This window comes from Lineus longissimus, chromosome 2 (assembly GCF_910592395.1).
Source record: "Lineus longissimus chromosome 2, tnLinLong1.2, whole genome shotgun sequence".
Classification (NCBI taxonomy): domain Eukaryota; kingdom Metazoa; phylum Nemertea; class Pilidiophora; order Heteronemertea; family Lineidae; genus Lineus; species Lineus longissimus.
Genome location: NC_088309.1, coordinates 19,438,365 through 19,458,531, shown reverse-complemented (window position 1 = coordinate 19,458,531; position 20,167 = coordinate 19,438,365). Strand labels below are relative to the sequence as shown.

General features: G+C 40.6%; 1 protein-coding gene across 2 annotated transcripts; it reads right to left on the bottom strand.

The window, feature by feature from the left end:
* Positions 1 to 1,354: 1,354 nt before the first annotated feature.
* Positions 1,355 to 20,102, bottom strand: LOC135482740 (regulator of nonsense transcripts 1-like). Of its 2 annotated transcripts, none has more exons than XM_064763066.1 (20): positions 19,782 to 20,102; positions 19,139 to 19,275; positions 16,228 to 16,317; positions 14,813 to 15,016; positions 13,766 to 13,904; positions 13,410 to 13,656; positions 12,923 to 13,021; positions 12,537 to 12,651; positions 12,016 to 12,223; positions 11,591 to 11,826; positions 11,124 to 11,238; positions 10,820 to 10,963; positions 10,385 to 10,598; positions 9,635 to 9,909; positions 9,334 to 9,476; positions 8,975 to 9,149; positions 8,419 to 8,677; positions 7,983 to 8,119; positions 7,619 to 7,726; positions 1,355 to 7,310 (listed from the first exon to the last, which is right to left on the bottom strand). In XM_064763066.1, the coding sequence occupies exons 1-20, from the start codon at positions 19,965 to 19,967 to the stop codon at positions 7,179 to 7,181; spliced, it is 3,363 nt and encodes a 1,120-aa protein (XP_064619136.1). In that variant the 5' UTR covers positions 19,968 to 20,102; the 3' UTR covers positions 1,355 to 7,178. The 2 variants fall into 2 exon arrangements, with proteins under 2 accessions (XP_064619136.1, XP_064619137.1); XM_064763067.1 differs by having other exon boundaries at positions 12,537 to 12,645.
* Positions 20,103 to 20,167: the final 65 nt, after the last annotated feature.

Sequence of the window (20,167 nt, the reverse complement as noted above, 5' to 3'; positions counted from 1 at the left end):
GACACCCTGAATAGGGAACTCTACACCAAGTACATCTTGTCCTAGTAAGAGGACAACCTGTCCTCATTGAGACACCCTGAATAGGGAGCTCTACACCAAGTACATCTTGTCCTAGTAAGAGAACAACCTGTCCTCATTGAGACACCCTGAATAGGGAGCACTACACCAACGACATAATGGATGATATGAATAAAGACTAGGAAATGCTTTTACTTTTACAGAAAGGCCTAGTGTATTATGGAGTTTCAGATAAAAGTATTTGCTAGTCTTTATTCCTATCACCCATTGTCTTAGTTAGAGGACAGCCTACCAGCGATTGAGACACCCTGAATAGGGAGCTCTACATCTTGTTTTAGTTGGAAGAGCTCTACTCTACATCAAGGATATATTGTCCTGGTTGGAGAACAAACTTCTATCGCTTTAGACACCCTGGCTAGGGCGCTCTACATCAAGGACACGTTGCCAGAGAAGGTGAACAACCCGCCATCGTTTGAGCTGCACATCAAGAGTATCTTGTCCTCGTTGGAGAACAACCTACCTTCTTTTGAGACACCCTGAATAGGGTCAAAATATCTTGTCCAAGACGGAAAATAACCTTTCATCCTTGAGACGCACATATACCTGGGATGGCATGTACACTGTTCACTGCACTGTACTCTCAAAGGATGGTAGGTTGTTCGCCAACTAGGACAAGATGGCCTTGGTGTAGAGCTTCCTATTAAAGGTCTCTCAAAGGATGACAAGTTGTTCGCCAACTAGGACAAGATGTCTTTGGTGTAGAGCTCCCTACTCAGGGTTTATCAAAGGATGGTAGGTTGTTCGCTTACTAGGACAAAATGTCCTTGGTGTAGAGCTTCCTATTCAGGGTGTCTCAAAGGATGGTAGGTTGTTCGCAACTAGGACAAGATGTCCTTGATGTAGAGCTTCCTATTCAGGGTGTCTCAATGAGGACAGGTTGTTCTCTAACTAGGACGAGATGTACTTGGTGTAAAGCTCCCTATTCAGGGTGTCTCAAAGGATGGCAAGTTATTCGCCAACTAGGACAAGATGGCCTTGTGTAGAGCTCCCTATTCAGGGCGTCTCAAAGGATGGTAGGTTGTTCGCCAACTAGGACAAGATGTCCTCGGTGTAGAGTTCCCTATTCAGGGTGTCTCAATGAGGACAGGCTGTTCTCTTGATAGGAAAAGATGTAGTAAGTGTAGAGCTCGCTAGGACTATTGAGGGTCTCAATCAATGGTAGGTTGTTCAACAACGAGGACAAGATGTGCTGATGGACTGGTAAAACTACTCACGCAAGGGACGGTGATATGAGCGTGCCTCGCGACAAGACGGATGAAAAACAAGTCATTTTTGATTTAACTGACAAAGCATATAATTAGCAGCAACAGGTGGACAAAGTGAAATGAAGAATTGAATATTCTCTGCAACAGAATGACAAGGCAATGTGCCCTTGTTGAAATTACTGTAAACTCTTTAATTTTGCAGTTCGTGAAATTCCTAAAAACATGATATTTCACAGTTTTTATTTAGACAGATTAAAATTTATTTCCAAACAAAAACTACTTTTCTGCAATGTTTATCTTGCAAATTGAGGATATATTGATGAAATCCGTGAACATTTTCAAAAAAATGCCTGCAAAGTTTGACTGTTTACAGTATTTCAAACAACGAGAGTATTTTAGGAGGGCACTGCAATAATCAAAGTTCAGGGAAGTGCATTTAAAATTTACAGCACAACAATTCTGAATTTTACGCAGAAAATGTCGAGTGGAAACCTGTGTCAGTAATAAGCCTCAAATGATTGCAAGCATCAGAAGAAAAACATGGCCAATCTCATCAAAGTAACAGCCAAAGAGTCATCTCTGAATACACTAACACTGCAGATGTGTCCTTTGTCCTTTCCTTTTGCACTGCCCAAAGCAGACACGAATTCCAGTTCCAAATTCGCAAGGCAAGTGCTTGATAAAAAGTCCCTTTGAAGTTTAGAATGAGAGCCAACTTTATTCCACAGGTTGAAAAGGCACTACACGATTGCCAATTTTGACTTTAGACAATCTCATTGATGGGACAGAACCAAATTCGTAGTAACGTCTAATTTTCAAGGACATGAAGTAAGTTGAGCATTTGATATTCATCACAGTTTATAATGGATTCTCCTGGTGAATCACTTCAATCTCTCACAAGCACTGCCACAAAAAATTGGAGGATAAAACAGTGACATTTCAGAACTTCAAACAATTTGAATGGTTTTTCCAAAAAAGTATTTCAATTCAACTGTTGAAAGTGCTTGCTGCCATTTAAAAATCTAGGAAAAATCTACACCAATCCCCTGGTTTTGAAATTGATTTCATCAAGCTGTCAGTCAGCCGTGGCCCCAGTTTTGCTCATTTCTCTCAGCAAGATGAGATGAAATGGGAATTTTATACACTTTCTAAATCTCTCGAATGAACTTTTTTTTTTCTTGAACTTTTTTTATGAAGGGCAATTTTATCACAATATCATGAGCAAGAACCTGAGAATGTCCCCAACTAATAGACGAAAGGTCATTTTTATGCCCAACGCACGCTTTTGGATAGGGCTAACATAAAATTGGTTACTGATTTTCTTATTTCATCAAATATAGTGAAAGCTGTGTAAAAGTATCAAAGTACAAAGTTGGGCTGTACACAATAAAAAGACTTCAGTCAAATTTGTCTATAACTATAATAGACTGCATAGCTTCTAGTGGTCTCCAGAAACAGAATATGTCCCAGGGTGTTTGACCTACATTCAAAATCAGGTCATACTGACCTTTGTAGGTCACACTGACCTTTGTGCAAATGACCCCTGCCTGTGATTCCATTATTCTCGACTGAAGGTTTTGTGACGAAATTGTTTGGTATAAAATTGGTCAAAATGGTAAAGGTGTTTTCATCATTCAAAAATGAATCAGACAGTCTCGTTTTTGCAGGTAAAATTTGGAGAAGTATTTAGATTTTTTTCATTGCCAGCTTCATCTGGTTCACTAGACTTTATCTAGTTCACTAAACTTCATCTGGTTTACTAGACTTCATCAGGTTTACTGGACTAAATCTGGTTTAACTTTTTCACTGACTTCATACAGTTGTTTTGCATTGAATCAAACATCTCTCGAGTGAACTAAATTCAATTTTTGAAGTATACGTATTATATTCAACAGGCCGACAACGCCAGACTTCTTGATTTTGAAACGAGAAAAAAAAGTGAGCTCGGAAGCACTAAAAACAACAATTTTAACAATGAACACTGTAACTGTGCAGATGTTTTTTGAGCCGAATATCTGGTAATTATAAACATAACTGCCACTAATTACATGTTTCATTACAATATCTAGAGTGAGAAATTCAAGAAGTGCAAAACTACTTCCAACTATTCGTCAAGCGTTAGAAAATTAGAATATGAGAATATCAGTAAAACCAGCCTTTCCACAAGGTACAATGTACAGCTAATACTATATGTTAACCATCACGCTAATAATCAGAATCCAGAGAATTTACACCAATCCATGGGCATTATGCAGAGGATTTTTTGTCATCAGCCTACCAACTACCAAAACGTCGCATGCAGCCAGACGCCAAGGTCAACAATGATGTCATACCTCTATCAGTAACATGAACACGGTTTACAAGGATTAAGAAATTGATACCTACCTGGACGTATTGGTTGTCTCACTAAACACCGCAAGTGTGGACCAAAAATATGGGCCAAAACTTAGGCAGCAGCCAAGGTTTTGGGTGAAATGACAGCCCACACCGAGCTTATATTGCGAGGTATCAATACCGACGGTGGGGTATCAATTTCTATTCTAAAACACCTCAAATTAAACACCGAAATCTGGTTTTAACTGCTTTTGACTATATTCAGGACCAAGTGGCTATGGTTGCCAAAAGAGACACAGTGCATTATACACTGTAAACAGTGGGCACATTGTAACCAAGGTGTTTTAGAATGTTATGTTTCGTAATTCGCGAGTTTCAACTGGTCTGTTGCCTGCTTGCCTAAACTTGACAGCCACTTTTTGAGAGAAACTTAGTCCAGATGACAACAACCGGGATTACTTAGCAGCATAAGCTTCCTAAAAGCCTAACATTAATGCCAGCCCCTTAAATGAGGCAAACTAGTTAAAAGCCAAATAAAATAAAGGTTTGATTTCACTATTCATATCACAACAAAGATCCAAGGAGCATTCCGAGGACTATCTCAACATTCTCTGCAGACACGTTACATGAATAACAAAGCAGATACCCTAGATTCATCAATCTAAGACCGTTATTAATATCTAATATATAAAACTAGATAATATTCACAGAGTTAGCCGATGCCATTTGACATGTTTAATTTGGATAGACAATGGGTTGGGGACACCAAGTCATCTGACGATCATGACCTTGCGTTCCGCCTTGGCCTTTGTCCCAATTTCGCAGAAATTCATCAACCATTCTTTGATTGGTAAAACTAGAGTATTTCTTATTAAAGTGCTGGGACTAGGTCTTCTAAAAAATTATCTCGCAATGGAACAGGGCTATGTTGAGAAAACTTCCAATTCTTTTGAATACCCACCACCAAAACCAAAGGTCGCAACTTTCTATCTCTCCTTTACTGTAACTTGGATGTACAGATATCACAGGTTAACACCTTAAAGGCCTACGCCATTCACGTTTCAGTCTGTACAAACAGTAGAAATAATCATTGGTGCTGCACAGTATTACCAGACATGTCAAATGTTATGAAACTCGACCAAAAAGTATATCTGTATTGGTCCATACAACAGCAATGATCAAATTTATATTTAATGTGAATTTAGGTGATAGAAAAATCTTAAATTCTATTTCAAATTTCAATTTTTTAACAAACGGTGCAGGCGTTTCCCTTGCCATCACCTCATACATGAAAATTTCACTATATAAATCAGCCAAATTCTTTTAGTATGAAGAAATCAACTCATCTCTCGAAATCAAATAGTGCCAAACAGATTCAGACTGAAAAGTGCACTAGCATTCATGCATACACAGCTTGTCAACCACTAGAATACTTAAGAGAATTACAGGTAACCAAACAATACAAGTCCATCAAATCATTCTCTAATGTCACCAAGTAGTAATAAATGCATCCTGTAGGATACAATCTCAATTTCAGAGCTTGGGCCACTTTTTTATTTCTTTATCAATGCAACAGCCGCCCCTGAATTTATGAGAATTTCATAGCATCTTGCATACAGTCTTCACATCTTTTCCATAGATTCAATGAAATTGATAGACTTGTACAGTGTACATTACATAACTTCAATAGAACATATCCTATATATATCTGACCATACCCTTATCTTCAGAACCATGTCATAAAATAACACCATCACCATACGGGCCCCAGATTTCTTAAGATGAAGAGAATATGCATACTGTTTATTCAAGTTTTAAATTCAATTCTAACAAACCAACAAAATTATCACTGAAAATCAGCTTTCGCAACCATTTTAGAATCAGTCAACAGGTGGTCATTTGGCAAACCAAATGTTTCAAAAACTGAAGAATTTCTTTGGAGAACTGCCTTTCAATTTGTAATCATTCAGCTTTTGTACATATTTACATACTGCATGTACTGTTCGATTTCTTTTCGGATCTGGAACCCCTGTCACCCAATATAACACTCCTCTCATGTCTTGCAGAACAAAATACTCAATCACTCTCAGCAAGAATTTCAAGCAAATTCGAGTTAGAACTGAAGCCATAATTGACACAATGCTCTACAAAATAGAAACAAACGCCGCGAGGAGAACAATCCAATGGCAAACTAAAATAGAAATTTGATTAAATACAACTATAATTACTAATGATTTCAATAGTCGTTATGACTTTTGTTTGGCATCCTCCAAACAGACGAGGTCCAATGCCAATGGCGGCTACCACTTCCTTCCAAGTATTTTCCCAACACCTGACGGATATCAACGCTCCGATGCTGCGGGCAGAGAGCACACGATGCAGGACTTTCCATACAACCAGTTTAACGCTTTCCAACTAGAGGCGATTGGCTACAGAATAGGAAATTAACAGAGCTTACAACTGGCCTCAAAGTCCAATTCTTACATCATAAGTCCTTTTTCATTCTTGAATTTCAACCTTAATTCAGACCAAAACCATATTCATCAATATTTCGCAATTGTACTTGTTTATAATGATTTTAAATAGGTCATCCAGCTAGTTTGAAAGATTAGGCCACACTCTGAATTTCCTACTCTGTAGCGGCCCTAGATTTAATATCAGAGACCAAACGAATTGGTTTAAGACAATATACCATAATGTCCATATCTTGTTAGACTCGAAAGAATACAGAATTTTGCACAAAATATCTCTCAATATCTTTCCAAATGTTCAACCAATCTTCTTTATATCCTTTTGGTCCCATCTATCGTCCATCTCATCTTACCGCACAATTCAATCAGATCATAAAATTATTCATGCAAATGTGATTCCCTGCAGTTGTTTCAGCAAGGATGAAGTAGATTCAGAAAACGCTCCAAATATTCCTAACAATGTTAAAAAGAAAAATCCTTTACATGCACTCCCAGTCACACCAGCATTATAATCTTAGGATGACCTGACTGAATTGTGGTTACAACCCCACAAACTCCAGCCTAAATTCCGCAATACATGCACTTTCAACGACCATTATAGTGAACTTGACCAGTTGACTCCATGTGAGAAGTCAAGAGGGCAAACATCCAGTTTTCTTTCTTCCATGCAAACGCTTCCTTGCTGGAGATTCTCATCCTGCAAAAGTGGCTATGTGCAACATTACGTACACACATGATAAGCCACGTTCCTCCTGCCTGCACCATCCGCTGTCGATATCACCTCATCAGTCCTGATTCCTGGGATGACTATAAGATGGCGCCACCATTTTTCATGCTTCCTACCTTAGGAATAGCACTATAGACGTCTCTGCTGGAGGAGCCACCTGCCCTCTCACAGAGCAAAAGATCTTCTCTTGTTGCTGTCAGAACCGAGCGCCCCTCATTCCTGGGCGAACTTCCAACTCCATCCGACCCGAGCATAGGCTCCCGCCTACTCAATGCTAGGAATTGGTTCTGATCGATCGCTTCTAGAGGGCGCTCTCGTGTGTGAGGTCACTCCCATTGCTGGTGTGATCCGGCTGACAGCCGACTAGTACTGTGAGAATTGTCCGCCTTGTGACAATGGCTGTGACTGCATGTATGCCCTGTCGCCCTGGTACGTTGAGTCCTGGGATAGTAGCACATCAGCCTGGGACTTGAATTCGTCCCCTATGTAGCTGTCCTGGAGTCAGAATAAGAGAAATGGTAAGCTAGCAATTCAACAAGAAAAGCTTTACTTTTTTCTGGCATAATATTGATAAACCCTCTTTTACTAAACCCCACTGATAAGTTCTAAATTTTGTCAGAGCATTTTTTACAGAGGTCATTAGCAGGCTTAAAAATGCATACGATTTCTTCACTTACGAAAACGTTGATGACTGTGAACTCAGAGTTTAACAGATTTTTAAAAAAATTTCTAGATAGGCTCAAGGGACTCGCATTCAACTCGAGTTCCAATCAAAGTCCGCCCAATCGGAACGTTGAACATACCTGTGACAGTTCAACCTGAGATAGTCCAGGTTGGCTCATTTGGAAAGGCTGACTCATAGACAGTCCACCCTGAGTCAGGGGGCCCTGTGAGTAAGGCTGTGTACCTTCCTGAAATAGAAACGCATCAATTTATCTCAGATCTTCTGAAGGATAAGAAATTGAGGCAGACGCATTAGCTTTGTTATTGAATCTCACTGAAAATATTTTCTGTACGAGTAATTCTACAAAGTCTTGGATACAATTAAGCATTATTTACAGTGTATGAAGCACTGTAATTTGCAGTGTATGAAGCACTGTTCTGGTGGCAGCGGGTCTTTAGGTGTTGTCAGTTGTCAAAATATTGAGAAAGAATCGGTGCACCTACCTGACTGGCTTGGCTATTGACAGATTGCGAGTTCTGCGTGAACTGCGACTGGCTGTTCTGCATGTTGCTGTACCTTGGCGGCTTGGTAGGCCGCCTGGTATTACCACGGGTCTGTTTTGGCATGCTCCTCATACCAGCTGCAAAGAAAAGTGAGAAGTGTCACTGACACGCTGCAAAGCTAAATTATTTGATAATTTGCAAATGAGGTCGGACTCCAAGAGTGGCTCATTGGATGCAATCTAAAAATAACAGTAGCACTGGCATCAATGGTTCCAGTCCAATTATCCTGTTGTCAACTAGAGCACATGACTCCTACAAGTTTCTGATACCTAAGGAGCCAGTTTTGAACGATATTACAACACTGTTAGGATTGGAATCAAGCAAAAGTACTGTGCGTCTGCTGAATAATCATTAAAAAGAACGGGACATTACTCACCATTTGGAGGAGGTTGGTTGAAAGGTGGTCCATTCGGTGGTGTCATGAACATTCCAACGGGGACAGGCAGGTGTACGTTATTAGCCATCATGGTGCGATTCTGCCCGATGTAATTCAGTTGGTCGTGGTGACGTACAAACGGATCAGCTCGATTAAAGTTTGGTCCCCCACCTCCGTTCATGTGTCCTCGGTCGTAGACGCTGCCAGGTATCATAGCTTCCCTCGCATCATACATGGTTGTTATCATGAAGCGACCGCCCTGAAAGTCAACAATTTACGAATATACAGAACAAAACAAAAATATGACGGCCGAGTTGAGTGAGATCGGGCTTATATGGGACGAGACATCCAAGCCTGCAAAAGGCAGAAAGAGGTGGACAAACCCTACCTACCATGAAGGATGAACAGCCATAAGCAAGTATACCGAATATACATCAATCCGACAGTATTTAAATTTTCCAAAACCCACTATGGCATATGCCACAAAAAGTTAACAATGTCCGAATTTACTGCCCGTTCAAAGCCCAGTCTTAGAAAGTCTCCTATGAAAACTTACCGGGTTAGTGGCATTGACGAGTTTCCTTGGCTTGCTGAACTGAATCATGCTCTCCTTGAGGTTATTGAGAGGCCCCTCGACCAACACCTTGTTCTCCTTGTAGTGATTCAACAGATGATTCCACAGCGACTGCTTCGACAACACCTTCGGATTGCCAACTACTACGATACCAAACCTTGAGAAGATGAAAATATTTTAACAGGGCATATGGATTTGATATTGAATGGAAGCCAAATCTTGAAGGAGCTGGCAAGCCATGCAGGCAAAAAAGCACTTTTGCTCAGGATTGAAAACTTTCCAACTTAACTTCATGGGAATTTTCAAGTGACTTGTCATTCTTAGCTTGCAATCAAACCTACCTTGCCCTTGTCAAGGCCACATTCAGACGACGTGGGTCATTCAAGAATCCAATACCCTGGTGTTCATTGGCACGCACGCATGACAGCACGATGAAATCCTTCTCACGGCCCTGGAAAGCGTCCACGCTCGCAACTTCAATTTCCTGCAGGAGAAATGTAAATACTGAATATAAATTTGAAGTTTGCTAAGTAGAAACTGAACACTATTCACTTATCATAGATAACACTGTCTATCGGATGTACCAAAAGCGTGTTGAAGTAGTGCAAAATTCGTAGCCTGACTGGACTAAAGCTAACCCACCTGATAAAGTTTGGAATTCATCTTTCCACTGTACTGCATGTACTGTACAATGAATGCACGCTGTCCCTCGTACGGCGTGATCACGCCGATATGCTCCGGCTTCACACCGCCTTGAATCAGTTTGGTCACGATCTTCTCGACATTAGCCGCCTCCGTCCTGTTCAAGTATGACGTTCCCGAGCTGGCTATCTCCTCCTGTCCAGAGGTGGCGTAGAAAAACATTGGCTTGTCTGGTTGTGGCCAAGGGAATTCAAGGTGTGAGCGAGTTCTATCACCTGAAAACAGAGACAAAGATCATTCAATGCCAAAAAATAAAAGCCAATGCCTCTCCCCAGACAATCAGGGTTCTTCTTTTTAAACAGGTTCCACGACCTGATGGAAACAACAAGGTGTTTTCAAACCAACACACACAATATCAACTCAATAACTCAAATTATTTTGAAACCAATATATTTCTTCTCAATAAACAAACAAGCATAGATCAAATATACCAAGAACAAACGCATCACTTGTCAACGGATATCTAAAATACCATATTGCACAAAAATCAATAAAATACGCAAGTTCATTGTAATTTGAATGCACACCTACGACTTATTATAGATTACAGTATCTGACATGATTGCCATCTCATCCAAATCAATACAATCAATGACACACTGTCAATCTGGAAATATTCACGTGCCTTTCATTATTGTGTTTAACCTGTTTATAGACAATCACAAAAATATATTGCTAGAAGCGACTTACTGGCAGTGACTCCATTCTGCAGTGAACCCTCATAGAAGATGTTCGATGGGAAGGCACTGAGGGATGGATGCATCCTGTATTGTACCTGCAATCGTATCGGCCTGCTGCCGAGAACCACCAACCGCTCGAATAGGGACTGTGAAAGTCCAGCTCTAGCCGCCTTTTTACACATCACAACTGGCCCGAGCTGGCAATGGTCACCCACAAGAATTAGCTGTAAAAAGAGAGACAAAGAAACAGAGTCAGCAACTGTTAAAATTCATCCTGTAGTAATAGTACTATTGTATTTTCACTCCTCAACCCAAATCTTGATGCTATTCTACATCAAGCGTGTCCAGTTGCTTGACCCCTGATGGTGCTGCACTAATACAGAGGAATAGCGTCTGTTGGCTATTTGGTGGCAGTGAAGAAAAAGTGGACAGATCAGCTACTCACCTGTTTACATCCAAGAACTACAGGAATCATGCATTCGGGTTCCGTCGCCTGCGTACTCTCGTCTATCAGGACGCAGCGGAAGTTCATCTTGGCCAAACGGGGGTCCCCAGCACCAACACAAGTACAGCAAATCACATCAGCATTCTGAAAACAACAAGAGAGAAAGTTAAAGGGTGACTATCAAGACAGGTCGGTCAGATTAGGTGATACAACGTTGCCAATAGAGGTCTCTCCTATCTTACTTTTCATCCAAACTTTTTGTGAACTATCATCAAAACATTGTTGAAGAAAACTCAATGCTGACCTGCAGGAGTTCCTTTTCACATTGTTTCTTCAGAGACCTGTACCGTCTCTCATCAGTAGAGGACAGCTCACCAGTCTCATCCTTCAGCTGCTGCAGCTTCTTCAGCTCTTGAAACCTGGAAAAGATAACAAAGATAAAAAGAACTAGCCTTTTCAATAATGAAGCATTTTCTCATGAAATGGACTATAGTTCCAATTATGTTCTTGCTCATGTTCACTTCTTGGGGATGATTATCATCCTAACTTAAGACTCCAGAATCAGAGATTTGAAAGGCCCATCGAGTCCTCAAACAGTAGAGGGAGCTGAGGACTTGCCTGGCCAGGAACTGAACGAAGATGTCTTGATATTCACACAGCACTTCACCCAAATTCCTGAACAACCAAGGATTATGCTCGGATCTCAAGAGGCTTGACTTCAAACAAGTATTTGTAATCCTCATGAATAACCAACACTTCCACTAAACTTACCCTTCCATACTCATGACCTGATTATGCAACGCCAAATACGCCACAGGTGAATCGATAGCCTCCCGGCTCTTGGCACACAGACGCACAACCTTTAGCCCAGTCTTATGAATCTTCTCTGTGAGTTGGTCGACAGCAATATTTGATGGCGCACACACGAGGACTTGGCCATTAATCTGCTTGGTCAGGTGATAAACCAAGGCAGCCGAAGTCACGGTTTTACCAGTGCCTGGTGGCCCCTGCAGATGGAAAATACAATATATATCAACAACTCATCTCAACCATCACAAGCAAGTCTTTGTCACAAGAAAACAAGCAATATATATTTACCCCTCAACTCAGATATAAACAAGCAATGAAGAACAATTCTGTCTATGAAGTCAACTGAATTTGAGCCCAAAGAAGACAGTATCTGAAATTTTTTATACCTGAATTAAACTCAGAGGTCTCTGCAACACGGTTTTTACAGCATATCTCTGCGAAGAATTCAGCTCGGGTAATCCGGGTGCATTGAACCGCTTTGGTAGTTGGCATCTGTGGACGACGTCCTCTACCTCGTGACCGAGCAATTTGTGGTAGATGTACGGCGAAACAGACGCATCATCGACGGCAAACGTTTTCAAAGCAGACTGCATCCTGTTGGAAAATAATAAACCATGTTCAACACAGAAGTTCGGCAAGTCCATACAAGTGTAATCTCTCACGATTACAATGATGATGCATGAAATGTTCCAAAGCTTAAAAGTTGGCAAGTTTGATCATTTTCAATAGGCAGTAGACTAGATATCCTCTTTGCTGCGTAACTTCAATGATTAAAATGCATTCACAATTTTTAAAGTTCACGTTGACAGCACATTCGTGAAAATCGCTTGGTGCATGACAGGCATACTGGTCTACCAACCATATCCTTCAACATTTGGATACAACTCAAAACACACAATTCACTCACCTTTCAAATGATGTAGCTTTCCAAACAAAGTCGACCACAAAGTTCTTGGTGCATTCGGCTGGAGCGTCAGCGCTATTTTGCATCTCCACCGCGACCTCATCGGTCAAGTCTGACACTCTTAGTAAAGGAAAACAATTGGCAACTGGGCGCATACAGAATACCACGAGAATGGAAGATTTGGATTTTTACAACAAAGTCGATCCCTTCTGCAAAGGCAAAAATTCAGAGCAACCCAAGAACCAAGAAGATCACAACTGCATTGCGTAGTTAGTACAAGAAAGAACTGTCTGCAGATTTTTAAGCTGTGTACTGATACAGCTTTTTAGATTGAAATATCCAAATTAACTACAATGATCCATGATTTCATATTGGTAGAAAAAAGATACTGTCAGGAATCTTGATAACGTGGCCGACCCCAGACCAGGGTTTATGATCATCGCCAAGATAGCGCAAACGCAGCTCGTCACCGTGCATAAGTTTCATTTCTGAAAAGAAAAAGTTGTCGATTTACGAGAAAAGGAACAACCCTATCACACCTGTCATTTTACAAGATAAGAGTTAAAGCGGAGTACAACAACTGAAATCTTGGCCCTAAATTGTATGACCGTCCCTTCGGCCTACTGAAACCCCTTAATTTGAAGGGTGTTATTCAGAAACCAGGCACTTGGAACCCCTTGCCTCTGACATGTCTGAGTAATTGTGATGTCCATAATCAACCAGGATAATTTGAAACTTCCCCTTTCTTGTTTTGTGACTTTTTCAGAGAACATATACATGTCCATGCAGAATTCATGGATTTTCACCTTTAAAAATAATGCTATCAGTCATGCAGTTTTTTGCTGACAGAGGCAGTACTCTGGCAAACAAACCAACCTTCATTTGCCTTCGGGAAATTGAAGAACGCCACCTTCTTCTTGTTGAGGCCGACAACCCACTTGACAAGAATGCCATCTTGCGTTTGCGATTCCTTCAACTTCTTGTCATAATCCGATTCTAATTTCACGAGAGGCCCAAAGATATTCTGGTACTGGTAAGCGTCTTCGTATCGCAGTAGGACTTGCTGGGGTTCCTCATCAATGCCAGGTTTCTCCAGGTCTTCTAGCGTTGCCTCCGGGTTATCCTGTAAATAAACAGCATTTTGTTACGACAGAGTTGCAAAGGGTAAAAATCCGGATTCTTCTCAAATGTTTTCATGATGGTGGGGGCTTGATTTCTAAGATGGTGATTACCTTCCACAGTTCCTCCAACTTGTTGATCTGCATGGCCGCAATCTGTCTCGCACGGAGTTGTTCCTGCTCTAAAGGAACCTTCACCAACCAGGCAAGCAGCTGACGATCTTGAATCAGGGGTTGCCATTGGGCCGAATCCCTAAGAAGGTAACAAAACATTGTGATTATGTACAGGGTCACTTGGTATCCTTAAGCAAGACACTTAAGCTTTCTTGCTTAGTCCCCACCCAGGTGTATAGATGGGTAGCAAGCTTGTCTGGGAAGTTAACTGGTGATGGACCAGGGGGAGTGATACTCCCAGTGGCTCACTCGGGATAAGCATCAGCACTAATGAGTTGGTCGTCTGCTGTGGTAATAGCCCTGCAGACTTTGACTGCAGGGCCTCTTATAGTGGTGCATTGCGTTTGTTTTTTAGTCATAGAAAACTTTGTTCAAAAAAGTTCATCTTTATGTTCTCGATAACACGACACTGCACAATGTTTCCAATTTCCTACAGTGCTTTGCAGGAAAATGAGCATTAGAGTTAGACCTAAATAATCAGGCCTATTTCTAAGGCTCATGTACCAAATACATTGATCAATATGCTGCGAGGCCATGGATTCAGATGTTTACATCACATATCTATTTACAGATTATCTGTTTTCCAGAATCACATCAATGATTCAAATCTACTGTGCACAATAGTAACAACAGGCACACTACTGTATTTGGTTAAAAACCCTCAAGGCTCTTATTTCCATTTCCATATACTTTGATGAGGCACGGACAAGATACAAAACCCTCGGAATGTTTCTCACATCAAAACACATGCATAATGATTTTTATAGACTCATCTACGCAGTTAGAAATTGCATATGAAGACTCGACAGAAGGAGAAAAGTAAGGAGGATGGCAACACCCTTTTTCTGATGCAACAGCTAAGCAACCAACTGATTCAAACTGCACATCAATCATATCACAAGCAGCATCCTCTGTTTTGCAAGCAACAAGTAAAAATTGATGATGAAACTTGAAGTTTGGGCATAAACATTGTATGTCAGAACTTACCAATTCATGTCACCAGTACGAGTAGCGCAAGGTTGCCGGCACAATAACATTACAACAGAATCCGCCTTGGCTGGGATGAAGCCAAGCAAGAAGATGTTCTTGCATCCACAAGCGTAACACTCTAGAACAGTCTCTCCCAGCGGGCCTTCCTTGTGCAGGGTAACCTCCTTGGCTTTGGCACGGACCAGGTGGTTCACAATATGACTGAAGAGAGATCAGAAACCGAAAATTACTTCCCACCAGGCCTTCACATGAAAAGCAGTTGTGTAACATGATAGATAGGCAGTTTGAGGGGCAAGGAATTTCCATTTTTTATAACCAGTACTAAGACTAAGACATGCCATGTATTCAGCACTGTTCATCAACTTCTCACTCCTTTGACCAGCACCTGGGCCTGACATGACTGAGGCATTTTGGGTGGCAAGGCAGTCCCATTTTTGATGACAATACTAACTAGGACAATCATTATGTTTATGAGATATTACAACTGAAGGTCAGGGATTTTGGGTGTGCAGTGTATACACTATGACCTATATTTTAATGGTTTTGTACAAAGTCAACAAAACCACGAAATAAAATGACTATGAATACTTCCTCATTGAGCAAACAGGTTTGTGTCAATAGATACGTCATACCTACAAAATCATAATAATGGGATTACCACTTGTAAAAACACAGAACTGGAAAACACAAGTGGTTTCAAACCACAACATCTATGTTAGATGTGGTACAAAAACTATCTCTTTAATTTTAGTGAAAGTCCGAACAACAGTATACTTGAACATGTAGGTCACTTCAATGAAGGGTCCTGTAAGCCGATGAAAACGAAACTATATTTGAATCCCCATTAACATTTCCAATTACGACAGCGGTAAAGGAAATGTTTCAAACTGCAGAGATAACATTTTCTGGCCGGCCACCTAAATGTAGGCCTGAAGTAACCCCTATTAACTCGCATCTGTCCAAATAGCTTCTTGTATAGCCTGTGCCGTCACGATTCTTCTAGGCTATTACTGTCTCAACTCAGCAGACACTCTGGGGGATTTTAACTGGACGATAACCCACTCTAAAATCAATGTCAGTCACAAATTTCCCTTGGGGACAATGCCAAATGTACGAGATCTTGAAATGACGGCACATATCCTCATTACACCAGAAGCAAAATGAATGCCAAAATGAGCATTACACAGTGCACTTTACTATGGACTTAATACTGCAAATTGCACTTAAGAAGAAACTAAGTGTAACTTGTGGGCTATTTTAAACATTACACTGAGGGATGGACACAACTACACCAAGATACACAGAAACTGGCTGGTGGCACAACACTTGAGGTTTTTGTCACATAACTTTCTTTGCCGTCTAAGGAAACAGGCTTAACGGCAAACAACGTAACGAGTACAGATGTGGCATACCTTCCAGACGTGTTTCCTCTCCCATTGCAGAACCACTTCTTGGTGGAGTTGCACATCACCACACAAGCCGGGTCATGGATACCACAGTACCTGAAACGAAATAATGATAAAAGATTACATGAGTTGGGTTGACTTAAAAGTGGAGTTTCATTTCATTCATTCATTCAGAAAGGGTATACATTGGCTGCCAATCCCCAGCAATTGACTGAGTGATGGCAGTGCATTTTTTGTAAACGTTTTACAAGAAACGTTAACCTTGCTGTTAAGACTCTAAAGGTCAATACCAGGAATCTTTGGTCCTATTCCGAGATGTTCTGCCTCACTCTTGTACCTCTGTACTGTCCAAAAGTGATAAAACCTCCATTTCTTTTGTTTCAAGGATCAGGAGCAGACGACAGAAAATGCCTCTTTTTGATTGAAACTGCCTTTTGCAGAATGTACGGTCCACATTGGTGACAAAGATTCTGCCCATTATGCCCCCAAAGCTTAATCACCGATTGGCACCACTGTTGATAATTCTTGTTTGTATCATACTGATTGATACACAGTCAACATTGACCCAATAAAAACTAAAGGTCACAAACCATTTTTGATAAGTAATTTATGTGGAATCAGGGTAAGTTATTGCCTCCTGACGACATGTGTACTATCAGTATACATTACTATAATTTCAAAAACCTATGTATGGATCGACCATTCATATGGTTCAATAGTTAGTAGGACAAGGTCTAAGGTTGTACACAATCATGTACTGCAACAGATGCGCAACTGTACACATGGACATAAACCCTCCATCATATACAACCATTCTAATCCAATTCATCATCACAGGCAGCATGATTTATTTCAAAATTTGCATTTTTACTTTGAGTTTGGTTAATACTATATGTGTAGACTCAAGGTCACTGAGCCTTCGTGGCCACGTCAAGTGCATACTGCAACAGGTGACATTGCCAGCAGCAAATAAGATATCAGATTGTACAACAATATACACAAGATTATGTTGGGTGTTGATATGAAAGTATTCCACACCCAAGAAATGACAATTTCAAAAATCCATTGAGGAAAACGTGTAGAATTTGTAAACACTGTTTGAAGTCTAGGCAATCCCTTCAGTGTGGCTAGATTTACATACATGATATGATGATACCTGTTCCGATTTTAGCGGGTACCATAACAACAGCCTCTGAGAACATGAAACATGTCATGTGTAATGTAGAATCTCCTGCCCCCATTCCAATATTGATCCACGACACCAGAACATCATCATTGCAGTGCAACGTATCAATATCTTTTATACCAACATGTGTCCATGTTCTCAGATTCCTACAAGTAGATAACACTAAACACCATGTGCGGCACAGACACACAAAACGGAAACTCTATATGTCGTTATCAATCCAAAATCATGTTAATTTTATAGATATTTAATGGTAATGTACAATGGATGACAAACTTCTGCGTTTTATATCCAAGATTTATGTCACCATATAATACTCCAGAAATAAATAGTCTGACTGCTTTAGATCGGCCAACATGTGAATTGTAAGCAGTTTAAAAATCGTCAATCAAATAGACCCATTAGATTAAGAATAACTGAGGACTTCTTTATTCCTGGACTCATATAAAATTAGTCTAAGTATAATATTAATGATAATCTCACGAATTCCTTGATCGTCTTGTACATAAAAAATTTGCAGCTTACACCCGACCTGTAGACATTCGCACAAATACATGTACCTGAACGGTTTTTATAGCAGTTTTTCGATCATTTTTATTAAGTGTCAAAACACAAGGACATCACAAGTGGCCAGATTTGACTTTTAAGTTTTGAATTTTTCGATAATTTTTATTTAGTGTCAAAACACAAAGACATCACAAGTGGCCAGATTTTACTTTTTCAATAGCAAGTGTACTTTAAATATAAAGCACCTGACACATTACTTTAAATTGCCAAAATGACACAATTTCATTCTCTTGAGAAAGAGGCCACGATGAATTCTGTGGTGTTTTAAAACCTATTCACCTATTGTATGAAACCCACTCCAATGTTACACACCTCAAGCTTCCTCCTTATCACCAGCATCACTTGCACCAAAGTGCCTGATGAGGCGCACACTCAATGGTACATGTTGCAGATATTTCGGGGTTGGTGCCTTTATGGCATTTCCATGATGTCAGTTCATACACTGATTATCTTTTGACAAATGAGTATCAATATCATAGACTAGATGAAGCCAACTTGATCAGTGTATTGTGTATAATAAATACACCTCAACTTGATCAGTGTATTGTATGTTTATTAAAATTGATCTGATTCTGAACTGCCCAGCATGCATCCTGATTAGTGATTAGCAGCACTTCAAATATGGTTTCGATTATCAAACAGCAGCGCAGGTGTGCAATATATGACATCAATCGACACTCTAGGTTGGCGATTCACGGAATCAGTCGAATAACATGAATGAGGTCAATCAATAACGAAGCTAGATTTCACTGGGAAGACAGCCAATTGGGATTTTATGCAATAGAAAATTTTGAAAGGATATTTCCAAGATCTGTACGCCTTGAGGAAGTGATGAATTTGTTGCCACAACATGTACATCAGCAAATATACATGCTTCTAGTTCCCAATTGCGTGTCCCAAGTATCAACCAAGCTCAAATTTCACCCGACTTCCATCAGTTCAATTCAGGGAAAACATACACATGTACTATATGACCACGACCTACATGTATGTCCTGTTAATTAAATATGATTCCAACATTGAGCAACCTACACTTGACTTACTGCATGCGTTCTCTTTTTTTAGACTACTTTTCAAATTCCTTAGGTAAGCCCATGTACATTGCAACGATCAGGGAAGTTGAGTAGCACGACAATATGTGACCCTGTGCACAGTGAGACTTACGCGCATGCATGCTTCGGCAAATCCTTAAGATAGAACTGGTCTTCTTCTTCATCTTCAAAAGTGAGTTCCCCGACGCCTTTAGTTGCAGACTGTAGCTCAGATTCCAACCCATTTGGAAGGTGTTCAGCACCATTCACCTGAAAATATTGATGTTCAGAAATGTTTGTGTTAAAAATGTTCACACTTCCAGTGCTGCGCTTGACTCTACCATTGTACTGGTGTCCAGGACATGGGGGCCATAGGCATAAGTCCGTATATTGTCATCATTCTCACTGGACGCTGGGCGGAGCGAGATCACGGTGCACGTCTGATTTGTCCAGTCGTTTCGATCCTAAGCAAATCTACCTTTTCGAAGAAGTTTGTACTTCTAGGGGCGCTGACCAGTCATGCATTTTATCTGGAACAAAGGGTCACCGTGGCTTATGGCATTGTCCAAAGCCGCTTAGGCCTTCTGACATGTTCTGAGTGTGTGAAGTTGATTTTTTATGCCCATGGCAGCTACGGTAACGGTATCACCCAGTAAGGCGGTATGCCTATAATAATGGGCATGGCTCCTACTATACTAGTCCTACAGTATTAGTATTCTTCAAAAAGGTCTCATCATGCCTCATCATGGACATTAGGCTATTGAACCTATAATTACCTGACTCTGACTCTGCCCAGCATCAAGCTGGGAGGCCTGCGTTTGCGACTGGGTTTGGGACGGAAGTGTAAAATCGGTGTAATCAAATTCCGACCCCTGCGTGTCGGCTCCGAGAAGTTCCGTTTCCTCGGGATCGAAAAACGTCAGGGTATCTGCCGTCGGCCCGTAAGTGTCTACACTGCTCATCTTACATCTGCGTGTTCTAACACTTCTCTACTAACATTCACAACACTTGATTAACAAATTGAGCATAGATCATTAGTTATTTCGGTGAAAATTCCTCAATCAGTGGTCTCCGTTTTCTCGCAACGACACGCCATGGCAAGGGCCTTGTAAAATACGTCATCGAATTCTGCTGAATTTAAATCGCCACACAATCACCGCAT